The 12,655-nt window shown below is 45.6% G+C and overlaps 1 protein-coding gene across 2 annotated transcripts in view; it reads right to left on the bottom strand.

The window, feature by feature from the left end:
• Positions 1-12,094, bottom strand: part of RBFOX1 (RNA binding fox-1 homolog 1) — a 196,227-nt gene extending 184,133 nt beyond the window's left edge. The window contains exons 1-2 of one of the 2 annotated variants that reach the window (XM_007469924.1): positions 12,062-12,094; positions 4,943-5,185 (exon numbers count right to left, since the gene is read on the bottom strand). In XM_007469924.1, the coding sequence (XP_007469986.1) occupies positions 4,943-5,185; positions 12,062-12,094 (276 nt within the window). Of the gene's footprint in view, positions 1-4,942; positions 5,189-12,061 lie in introns of those variants that run through there. The other variant, XM_007469925.1, reaches the window with a different exon arrangement.
• Positions 12,095-12,655: the final 561 nt, after the last annotated feature.

Raw genomic sequence — 12,655 nt, 5'->3', positions numbered from 1 at the left:
AAAATTGAAATGTTTTCAAATATTCATGGGAGCCCTTATTTGTAACGTTGGCCATTTTTTTTTGTGGCCCCAAATGGAAAACAACTCAAATGCCCATCCACAGGTAAATGGATCAGCAAATTGTGGCACGTTCTACGTAATGGTATGCAAAGAGTAGGCTACTGATGCATGCAATCAGATGGATGAATCTGTGAACCATGATGCTAAGTGACTGAAGCCAGAAAACAAAGAGCATACGATGTTTGATGTCACTGAAAGAAAATTCTAGAAACTGAAAACTAAGCTATAGGAGCCAATCAGTTGGTTCCTGGGAATGAGACAGAGGTGCAGAGGGAAGATTGCAGAGGGGTGCATGTATCTTTTCGAGTTATAGTTTTTCCCGGATATGTGCTCAGGAGTGGAATCACTGGATCATATGGTAACTCTATTTTTGTTTTGTAAGGAACCTCCATACTGTTATATATAATATACAATGGAACATAACTCAGCCATAAAAAAGAATGAAATAATAATGCCATTTGCAGCAAGATGGATGGACCTAGACATTATCATACTAAGTGAAGTAAATCAGACAGAGAAAGACAAATATTATACCGTATGATATCACTTACATATGTGGAATCTAAAAAAAAAAATGATACAAATGAACTTATTTACAAAAACAGAAATAGACTCACGGTCAAAGAAAACAAACGTATGGTTACCAAAGGAAAAGGCGGGGTGATAAATTAGGAGTTTGGGATGGAAAGATATAAACTACTCAAACCACTATATATAAAATGAAAAAGAATATAAATACATAAAACCGAATCACTTTGCTGTACACCTGAAACTAACACACTGTAAATAAACTATACTTCAATATAAAAAAAAAGACAAACAAACAATACAGTGGTTTCCAGATTACAAAAAAAAAAAAACTTTGGGGATGATGGACATGTCTGTTATCTTGAGAGTGGCAGTGGTTCCACAGTTACATACGTATGTCAATACTCATCAAATTGCACACTTTATGCACAGTTTGTTGTATGTCATTTATATGTCAATAGAGCTGCAAAAAGTAAAGTATTTCTTCTCCTTTCCCAGACTACCTATTGTATCTGTGTACCCTTGGTCATATTCCTTCCTATTTCCTCTAAAATACTTTGTCACTTTCTTTCTTGAGTCATCATTCCCTATCTCTTCTTCCTTGTCCTCCCCATCACAATTCTCTGCGGTGTAAACAGTGAATCAAAATCCACTCTCCTACAAACTGCTTTCTCTGAGATCTGTGCTCTTCCAATGCTATCTTTTCTTTTTCCTCTTCCCTCCAAATGTTTACAATGGTACTGTACATACCCACTTTGATAGTTCCCATTTATTCTTCAACTCCTGGCCCCCTGGCATCTCCCCCCAATACTCTACTAAGGCTACTTTCTCCTGGGTCTTCAGTAATGTCCACACTGCCAGCTTCAATGATGTCTTCTCAGTTCACACCTGCCAGGCTGCCATGACAACACTCTCCTGGTTCAACCCCCCATCTGGGTACCCTCTTTACATCTCATTCAATAGCTCTTTTTCTTCCAGACCTCACCACCTATGAGTTCTCCAGTGGTCAGTCCTTGACCTCTCCATTCCCTATACTCAACAAATGAAATCAATTCAGGCCTGTCCATACAAATGGATCACCGTACTACCTTTGGTGCTGACCAGTTGCTGTCCGTTAAATACCTTTCACGAGAAGTCCCAAAGGCACCTTACCATCGACTCCGGTGGAACCACCCTTGGTCTATGTATTTGGGAATGGGGCTCCTCAGTGGCCCCACGGCTGAGACATCCATTCTCCGCTTCAGCCACTGAACTGCGCAAACCAGAGAGAGAGAGTGATTCCCAGGCTTGCTTGTATGGACTAATCCAAGAGTCTTTCACTGGGGATCTGCTGTGATGTCAAGAGCCTGAACTTGAAGGACCATCACACAGAAGTGGAGAATGATGAGCAAGAGGAAGAAGGGTCAGAGGCAGATGCAGCTGGAACCTAACAGATGCACGCCAAGAACCAAGCTGTGTCTAAAGCCAGCACCTGTCTGGAATGTTTTGTTTTATAAGCCGATACATTCCCTACTGAGTTTTCTGTTACAGCAACAAGAAGCCTACGAAATAATACTGCTTCATCCGTGATTCTGAGGTAGATCTCTTAGAAAGTGTTTTCTTCCACGATCATCATAATACACTAAAGCCTTGGAAATCCATGCTCTAGAACTTGCAACATGATGACAAGTAACAGAACACATATCCGACGCTCTCTGGTGGACCAAAACCTCTCTAAGGGAGGGAGCCTGTCTGCTCATCATTTCACCTCCTGTAGTGTCTGGGGCACTGTGGACATCCAATATGCAATTTAAATATAATCGTGTTGATCTCTGGAGAGTTCTTTTTGTGAGAAAAGGATGTTGAGCTTCTCTACCCCCCAGCTGGATTAAGATTTCCTCTAAGGTAGGTACAATTAACCCTTTCTTTCAAAATGTTATTTTTTAAACTTTTCTGGCTTAAACTCTTTTCAATGGCTTCCCATAGCTTTCAACATGGAACCCACTAGGCCTGCGGGATACGATCCCTGCTGGCTGCCCCCATTTTATCCTTTGCCATCCCCAAACTGTCTTCATATGCCCTAGACGTACTGCCTCTTTTCGAGTTCTTTGAATAAGCCCAGCTCTTTCCAACCTTGGAACCTTTGACCTTGGTATTCCTTTTGCCTGGATGCTTTGTCTTTTCCCCTTAAATATCATGCCCTTGAAGAAATGTTCCCAGACTACTCATTTACAAGTGGTACCTCTGATCTTTTTTTAGCCTCCCATAGCACCTGTCTTTTCCTTAAGAGCGCATATCACAATGTGTGTTTATACAGCTATTTTATTGCTACATGTTTACTCTCTGTCTCTGGCACTAAGTTACAAGAGAGAAAGGACCATTTCTGTTTGGTTCAACCACATCATCAAGTATGAGTCCTGGCCCGAGTAGATGCTTAATAAATATTTGTGAGTGAATGAAAGAAACTTCCACAGCAGTTTGTATGGTTGGTCCATGTTGAGGCTTAATAAATGATGTCTGATGGGACCTTTTTTAGTCCTAAAATAACCTTCTCAAGCCCTACCACCATTGATTATGACAAAACAACCAGCAACCAAATAAACAACTCCATCACTAGGTAGTCAACACAACAACAATAAACACCTACTAAATCCAAAAACCCATTTAATGAACCCATCCCTAAGTTACAGCAGCCAAATACTAAAAAGGCAATAGCAGCATTATTGACAATAGCCAAGAGGCAGAAACAACCCAAATGCCCAACAACGGATGGATGGATAAACAAAATATGATCAATCCATATCATGGCATGGTATTCAGTCATATAAAATCCAGCATGGATGAACCTTGAAAACATTCTGTTAAGCAAAAGACAGACACAAAAGGACATATATGGTATGATCTCATTTGGGGGAAAAACACAGAATAGGCAAATCCAGACAGAAATAAAGCAGACGGGTGGTTCCCAGGGTCTGGTGGGAGGGAGGAATGGAGGATGTCTGCCTAATGGATACTGGATTTCCTTTTGGGGTGATGGAAATGTCTAGGACTATATAATGGTGATGGCTGCACTACATTGCGAATGTACTTCATAGCACCGAATTGTATACGATAAAATGGTTAAAACAGTAAATTTTATGTTATATGTATTTTGGCACAATAAATAAGGGAGGACAAGCAATAGAAAAATTTTAAATTTACATTATTCTGAAAAATCACCAAACCTAACCTGCAAATCAGTGAGGTACCAGGTAGCAAAGCTAGTCAATGGTTGCTGTGGCTACAAGAAATATATCATATGCTTCAAACCAATAAACTTCTTTGCAAATACCAGTTTCTCAGAGGGCAGAAGAAACAGGCCCAACTGCCTTGCACCTATAAAGTGTTCTGGACTAGAGGCTGGATGTGTCCAGGCTTCTAAAGAATTCCACAGAACAAGTTTTCCTAAATGTACATCTACCTCTAACGGTATGCACGGTGTGTGGTTATTTTAGGTGGTACCTAAATAAACATTGTGTAATTTTCATCGTTATTTTTGTTTAGGGTGGTTGTCCTTTATGGATAGCCAGCAATACTAGTTTCCATTGATGGTGGTGATAAACGGTTTCTTTTCAGTTTGTTTGCTTGTTTTCAACCCATTTCATCCATTCATATGCAATAAATCTGACTTTTTGGTGCGTAGAGGTGTGTCACCTCCACCATCAAAATGCAGAACAGTCCTGCAAAATTCACTCCTGCTGCCCCTTGGCGGCCTAGGCCACCCACACCCCCGGGGGCTCTGAAATAAAAACGATGTTAGGGACTCAAGCCACAACGTGGGTGAATTTCCAACGAATTTGGCTAGGGAGGGCTGGGGTGGGAATGGGAGTGGCAACAATGGGCAGGAGATTCATTCTGGGGGTGATGGAAATATTCCTAGACTGTAGCAACGGTTGCACAATTCTGTAAATACAATAATAATCGATGAGTTGTCCACCTCGAATAGGTGAATTTTATTGTATGTAAATGGTATCTCCATAAAGCCATTAAAAAAAAGATTATATCGTCACAATCTCATAATCATAGTGTATGATTCCCCTCAGATGACATAATTCCAGAAAAAGCAAAACTACAGAAGCAGAAAAGAGATAAACGTTTCCCTTTACAAATACACGCGGTCAATGGAAAATGTGTTGATTTAAATCAGTGCCAGGAGAAGATGCACGTAGGTAAGGTGAACTAGGCGGGGCTGGGATGACAAGGATGAGCTTAGGGGCTGCTTTGCGGGAGGTCGCCTCCACCCCCCAACCCCGACCAGTTGCACAGAGGTGCGCCCCGCTCTCATTCCCGGAACCCTGGGGTCCCAGCGTGCCCCCTGAGGCCAGTGCGCACTTACTGTGGCGGTGCCCGAGACGGTGTGCGCGCTCGTGTCCGCTGCGCTCTGCTCCGAGTGCGACTGCGCGGCAGGGTACAGGTTTAACGTGTGCTCGGGAACGGTGGTCTGGCCCGTGTACTCTGGCGCGGGGTGGGGATGAGGGGCCGTGTATTCCGCGGGGATGCCGTTCTGAGGGGGGGCAAACTGGGCCGAAGCGTAAGGCTGAGCCATTGTGTCAGGGGCAGCTGCTGCTTCCTGATTACCCTGGAAAATCAGAAAGAGAGAGAGGGAGAGAAAACCGTGAGCGGGCACCAAGCAGAAACTTTCCCCCCCGAGGCACAAGGACAACTGCTCCCCGGATGCTTCGCGGGTTTCAGCACGGTTGCCAAGAGCCTGAGATGGATACATCCCACTCAATCTTCACCGGACCCTATAAGGAAACAGTAAGCATTGTAGATAGAGCCCCATTGTACAGATGCAGAAATCGAGGCTCTGAAGGGTTGAAGACCCTTTCCCGAATCATCCAGCCCAACAGCCAAACACTGTGAGGGCATGCGCTCTCCTGGATTGGGTTGTTCTGGCAGATCTTTCTAATTTCATTCCCGTTTGGGGACCTGTGAGCATGTAGTTGTCGCTGGTGACAGCAGAGCCTTGATTTGATACTTAAAATGCCAAGACCGATTAAATTGCACGTGTGTGTTCTTGAGAGGAGAGACAATTCATGTAAGCATTTGAATTTAATCAACATTTTATGTGATTTGGCTCACATAATGGGACGGGGGTGGTGGTCCTTGCAATGGTCACAGTGTGTGTGTGTGTGTGTGTGTGTGTGTGTGTGTGTGTGTGTGTGTGTGTGTGTGTGTTTGATGTTCCTAGTGCCAACATGAAGCAGCTGATGAAAATTCAGTGCCTAATTTGGACAAAGATGGCCTTCTGTGATTGTCTCATTTTAAGTATCTGTGAAAAATGCTGGACTTAATTCTTAGCCTCATTAATCAATGCCTGCTCTCATTCCCTGACTTGTTATTTTTTTTATAAGCAGACTATTATGTAACAATTCGCCCTTCACATCTAGGCAAAACATGCAGTGTGATACTTATAGGCAAGTCAAAAGAATTAAAAAAAAAGAATTCAAATGCTTCCATTTCAGGAAGCATCTCTCTCTCCACGCTGACTCCCATAACTTTACTACCCTACACACACACACACACACACACACAAACACACACACACACAAGGTATCAGGGACTGTAACCCAAAGGTCTAAATTTTCCACGGTCTTAAGAAGAAATGGGATTGCACAGTCAGAAAGAGAAGAGAGAGAGAGAGTGAGAGAGAAAGCTTAGCAATTAAGCACACCAGATAGCTGCCTCTCCCATTGTCTGTGGTCAGTTAGACGTGACTTCAGTCCTCCTATAACGATACCAGGGCAAAAGTGTCAGAACTGCCCACATCTCCTGGGCTCCCGCCACCAACATTTGAGGGCTTCTTCAGCCAAAGCAACTTGAGCGCAGCAAGAACCATTATGACAGAGAGGGGGAAAAAGTTTATTCTCAGAGCAGTGCAGGGAGCTGGCACATTTGTTTAGAAGGAGCCTTAATTGGAATGCTAAAGATGACACTTGGAAGAGAACGACACTTAGGATAAGTTTAAAACATTTTACAAGTGAAAACACTCCCCTCAGGCCCTTTCCTCCCCCAGACTAATTTCTCCAAATGTCTGTGCCATCAGAAGCAAAAATAAACAGCCATTTCTCTCTTGGCGACGTGTTTTCATAGCACTTGGGGCTGAACGGGTCTGTCTGTGCTGGGGTTGCATCGATCGGCGTGGAAAGTTAACCGCGTCCGTCCTTGGGAAACCGCGTTTACTGTCACTGCCGTTCATTGTTCACTCCTCTTCAAAGACAAGCCCGGTTTCCTTTTAGGGGCCACTTCCACTCCCAGTCCCCACATCGTGCAGACGTGGCTGGGCCCGTCTCTGGTTACCTCTAGACGTGGCCATGTTACCCTGCCTGGCTAACCAGAGGGCTCCACTCTTAACGGTCACAGTGACTTGGGCTTATGCCCATCTACCTAACCCCTAGCAACTCCAGTGAGGCTTAATCCTGGGACTTGGCTGGAGTTTGGGGGGGAAATTCTTTCACTTCGATGACTGGCAGCTGGAAGAATAATGTTAAGCCTAGAGCTGCCAAGAACTGCCTCTTGAAGGGAGCCTCCCTAAAGCAGAAGCCAACGCAGAGGAAAACGGAGCCCAGAAATGGAGAAACAGATCAACTGAGTCCTGCTGACATCATTTGAAGCCGTGGATCCAGCTTTTCCTGCAGTGAGTAACACTGCTGTTTAAGTTCCATGAGTCAGTAAGTGTCTTATTTAGTGTAAGCCCGCCTTTCCGTTACTTGCAACCAGAAAGGTCTTGACTAATACCAGAAAAAATCCCCTTCTGTGTATGAGCCGACTAGCACTCTTCTCTTCTACAGGGCTGCTCAAGGAATACACCCTTGTGCACAGAAAAGTCCATACAGATGCTACGTCTTTCTGGCTGACAAGAAACCCTAGCAACTTTGCGACCTTGAGAACGCTCCAAAGAGAAAATCACCAGGACAGATTCCACTTCTGCCCAAAGGTCTGTTTCAGCCTCCCCTACCTCCCAGCTCACTTGTCTCTGAATTGAAAGACAGACTTGTGAAAACTCCAGGGGAGCATGAAATGATCACAGGATCAATGGTAGAGAGAGATGGTCATAAAAGACAAAGCTTTCCTTTCTCCACCTTCAGTAGAAACACTTTCACGGGTACATATGTGTGCCCACATGGCCTTTCCTCGCTGCAAAGCAGTCTCAGGAGGAGTGAACCAATCCTACAAGCTGCAAAACAGCAACAGCTCCTTGCTAGGATCTGACCTCTCTCTGTACTGGAGCGGGAAGGGCCTGCCCTCAAGAAGCTTGTGGTCTCTCCATCCTCTCGACACCATCCTGTTCACTGCCTCCTCTGCTTGGGAATTCCTCCCCTACTCCCTTCCCTGGCTAGCCTTCATTGGCTTCTCTTTGAGGTCCCAGATCAAGAGCTTCCCAGCAAGTCTTCCTTGACACCTAAACCACATCAGTTGCCTGCCATCTACACTGCAGCTTGTGGTCACCTCCCACATAACTCCAGGTGCCTCTATCGCCTGCTGATTAGCCTGTGAGCATCCTGAGGGTGGGAGACCGTGTCACATTCTCTGTTCCATCTCCAGGGGTCAGCAGGACGCTGGCTGCAAAGTCAACATACACCGGTGTTTGCTAAGTGAATGCATGCTTGGCTAGTGGACTCTGGGCTCTGTCAGGCTTCATTGGCAACAGGATGGGGGTGGGGGGATGGGAGAGGGATCAGCAAACGAACCCTGGAAGAAATCTGGCCTGTGACTTGTTTTTGTAAATAAAGTTTTATTGGGACACAACCATGGTCACGGTGCTCTGACGGCAGAGTTGAGTTGCTCTGACAGAGACCGTATAGCCCACAAAGTCTAAACTATTTATCTATCTGGCCCTTTGCAGGAAAAGTTTTCTTATCATTGTGGCAGAGTTATCATGAAATATGGGGACATCAGTTAAGATGCAAGAGGGAGGAGATATGGGGATATATGTATATGTATAGTTGATTCACTTTGTTTTAAAGCAGAAACTAACACCAGTGTAAAGCAATTAAACTCCAATAAGGATGTTAAAAAAATAAAAACAGCTGTTGTTGCACAGATGGTTTGGGCAGGAAATGCAGTTGGTGGTGAAGTAGGGAGGGAAAGGGGGTGCCTTCTAGCTAAACCAAGGAGGGGGTGGCTCAGCCAGACGTGGAGTTCGGCAGCGTTAAGGATGGTGGAAGAAAGGTGCGGTAGAATCTTTTTCAGAATGTGCTTTCCATCACCAGGTCTCTGCATTGTATACACACGTGCTTCAGACTCAGCAGAAGTGAGCTTGTGCGAAGACCTATGATGGCTTCAGACTTCTGTGCTCCATCTGAAAGGCATCCTCTTCTCCAAACCAGAACCCAGGAAACAAACTGAGTGACACTCAGACCTAGTGGGCACCAGGCACGGTGCTGCATGCTTTGCATCAGGAGTCCTTAAGCAGGGTGACTGCTCCCCAGGAGACATTAGGCAACGACCAGAGACACTTTTGTTTGTCACAACTGAGTAGGAAGGGGTACCACCAGCATCTAGTGGGTGGAGGCCAGAGCTGCAGCTAGACATCCTACAGTGCGCAGGACAGAGCCCCCCTCCACAACCAAGGATTATCTGGCCCAAAGGTTAATAGTGCCAAGGTCTAGACTCTCTGCTTTGCATGCACTGCATCTCTGATCCCACTTTATTTTGTTGTGAAGGATACTGTAGCCCAGAGCTGGTAAATAATATTACGAGGTTGCAGCCACAAGTACCTCTGAGGGAAGCCAGGAGCTGAACCAGAGCCCAGGTTTATCCGACGCCAAGGTGACCCTCATCTGGAAAGAAGATCTCTGGTGGGGAAATGCGTTTCTAATTTTTAATAAATAAACCGGTCTCTGTCACGTATACCGTGACCCTGAGACCTGTTTTCCACCTGGTGGCATGTTACACCCTGTGGGGAAGTCAGGTGCTAGGGTATTTGATTCAAAGAGGCCAGGGTTCCAGTAGCCAGACTGGGGGAGGCGAGGGGTAACCCTTGGTGTGTTAGAGCAGCAGCCTGGGAAACTTCTGCCACCTCAAGCCCAAAGCCTGGCTTCCGAAGGCTCTGAGGCTACAAGGGCCAAGGCCAAGGGCCAAGTAGGGGCACCACTGGAGCCAGGGCAAACCACCAACCTCTACCAAAACTTATGCCACTCTGGTAAACCACGGGTGCCCACCTCTAGAGACGATGTCCATGGGAGCCAGGGAACCTCCAGGTAGCATTCAAGTCCATAGAACTTGGGATGCACTCCCGTTCCTGGAGTTCTCAAACAGATGTTGGTGGGACCCCGCACGGTTACTTATTAACACTGACAGCCATTCCAGAGGAACCCTAATTAATATTCCCAACGTTTGCACTTTGGGCTAATTACAGCTAATATTTAATTAAGATCACCGTATTCCTACGGAATTATTTTTCACCTTCAAAGGGCTTCGGATATGTCTTTCTTTCCTCCCTAGTGATGTTCCTGGATACTCAGCTTGGCTAAAATGGATTTTCTGGAAAAATATATTCACATTATGGGCACCTTTTCCACTCCAGGTCAAGGCAAATCTTGGGCACGTGAACAAGCTCCTGCTGGAAGGCTGAAGCCAATTTCACACTGGTGGCAGTGACAGGCAACAGTTATTTGGAGCATTCTGGTTAGACATTCCCTCATTTGCAGAAGCTGCCTTCTTTCTTCTACTCTAATGCCCACCCACACTTTTCCCTAAATCAGGGGAACGATCACAGAGATTCTGATATTTACTGAGTCAGGGTGCTTGTGGCTGTTCTGAGTTGATGGGGAGGGTGATTCTGCTTTGCATGTAGCCCCACATTATCAAGGGGGTGCTTCAAGTGATTTTGCAAAGCTAGCATCTAATTTTCAGGGCCTGGACTTTGCTGGGTTGCTGCCGAATTCACAAAAGGGGGGAAAAGAAGCCAAGACCTCATGTTTTAAAACCCACCGTTGCTGCTGCAGAACTGGGTAGGAGCTTGAAATCAAGAACATCCATTAGGATAAATGCTGAAGAAACTTCTTTGTCCTCATACACCAAACCTCAATTAGAACAGCAACCCAACAGCAGCCAGATGATAACGGGGGACCCCTCATTACCTGCGACAACCCGACAGGTAGTTTGTACTCCAGTTACAGAGAGAAAAAGGATTATTAAAATGCAACCAAGTCTGATTCACCAAAGAAAAAAAATGCCATGTCAATTTAAATATTTTCCTGAAGCATGAGGTAGCCAGGATACTATTGCTATTTTAAGACAAATACCGTAATCTGACCATTAGCATAGTGTGTGGACTCCGCTGCGTGCAGGCATTCAGAGAGACGTCCCTCAAATACAAGGAGAATTTCCTTGGTCACTAGAACATCCTACACCCTTAATTTTCTCAGGAGGCAGAGTCAGAGAGAAAATGGGAGGTGCTTTTTTTTGGTTTCTTTTCAGACATCACCTTTCTCCCGTGCATGGCCCTTAGTGGTTTAATAAAGTAGTTTTGGGAAACTAAAAAACGAACCAAGAGAGGCAGCCCATCAGACTTGGCAAAATATTTTGGCTCAGAATCTAATGCAAACCACATTTCAATTGCAGAAAATAGTCTTTACGTGGCAGAACATGAAATGCATTTATTCTTTTCACCGTAACTGTCTGACTTTCACCGAGGGGGAAAAGTGCCTGCCAAGGTGGACTTGAAGTATTTTTCTTTCTCTTCTGTGTGTGTGTGTGTGTGTGTGTGTGTGTGTGTGTGTGTGTTTTCCCAGCTCTACCTGTCAAACTTCTGGTGCATCCTTTCTCCTTTTGCTTCTGGAATCTATTTGTCCCCAGTCCACTTCTTGTCCCCCCACCCCAAACCTCTTCTGGCCTAAACACAGCCCCTATAATGAAGAAAGGCACAGGAATGGTTCAATCCTCATAAACCAGCTGATTACATCTGTCTGCACCGCCTAGGAAAGCAGCCACGGGAACCCCCACCAACTTGGCTTTGCAGGAGGAAACTATCCATTCTCCGTTGCGTGCAGTTTTCCGTCTTGCTGACAGTTTGGTCTACTTTAGTTTCTTAGCCTGGTCTGTTCTACTTGTCTGGCAAGAAACAGCATATTTCTTGAAGAATTGCATATTCAGAGAAAGCCTCCACTGCTGGACGGAAAAGAACTAAACTGCATCATGCCCCCCGGGGGCATGGAAACCAAGAAGGAAAATGCAAAATTACATCATTAACCTGCTGGTTCTAAGACCGGCTCAGTTCCACCCATCAAGCAGAGAAGCCCGCGCGCGCGCACGCACACACACACACACACACACACACACACACTAGGCTGAAAATCCTTTCCTCCCCCCACCACGCCCCCCACCGCCGGCATGATTCAAGGAGCAGAATCCACATCATGGAGAGAATAACAGAGACTTAATACAAGGAAAGGCTTCCGCTTCATTCAAATCACAATTTCGAGTAAAATAGAAAATGGGGGAAGAATACCTGCTGTACCATCCTGCTTCCTTTCTCCTCCATAAACTTAGCAGCTGTTCTAGTGTCACACCACAAATCATCTGCCTGAAGCGAGCCTCGATTACGAGCCAGGGTGTGTGCGCTGTGCAACGTGGGGATGGCGGGGGTGTGGAAGGGGGGCAGCCGAGGCTGCCTGGCTGACCTCCCCTTCAACAACTGACTGCTACCCAAACCAACCCCAGATGGGACTCCTTCCTTGAGCCTGGCCCATCAATCACAGCTTGCCCCTCCTCTGGCCCTTGCTCTCAGTTTCAGAGTATACACTGAGCAGATGATTACATGGAAGAGGAACGGAAAAAAAAGACCCACACAGCACTCGACTACATTAATAGCTGTTTAAAAAACATTAGAAATGCTATCCTCTGCGCTGCCTGGAGCTGGAGTTTTTCATTACTAAACTAAATATATGGTATGCAAAGTTAGGGAATCCACTGGGAAGCTTGCGACTATCCTATTTTTGAAATATTTTCAAGGTGGGGGGGGACACCGGGGGGAGCAGGGGAGGAGACAGAAGAGGGCTGAAGACAGAGCTCAAAGAGATAAGAGAGATGGTGATGGGCAAAT

This window comes from Lipotes vexillifer, unplaced genomic scaffold, assembly GCF_000442215.2.
Source record: "Lipotes vexillifer unplaced genomic scaffold, Lipotes_vexillifer_v1.1 scaffold1120, whole genome shotgun sequence".
Taxonomy (NCBI): Eukaryota; Metazoa; Chordata; class Mammalia; order Artiodactyla; family Lipotidae; genus Lipotes; species Lipotes vexillifer.
The sequence above is the reverse complement of the archived record's forward strand: the minus strand, read 5'-3'. Positions and strand labels throughout refer to the sequence as shown.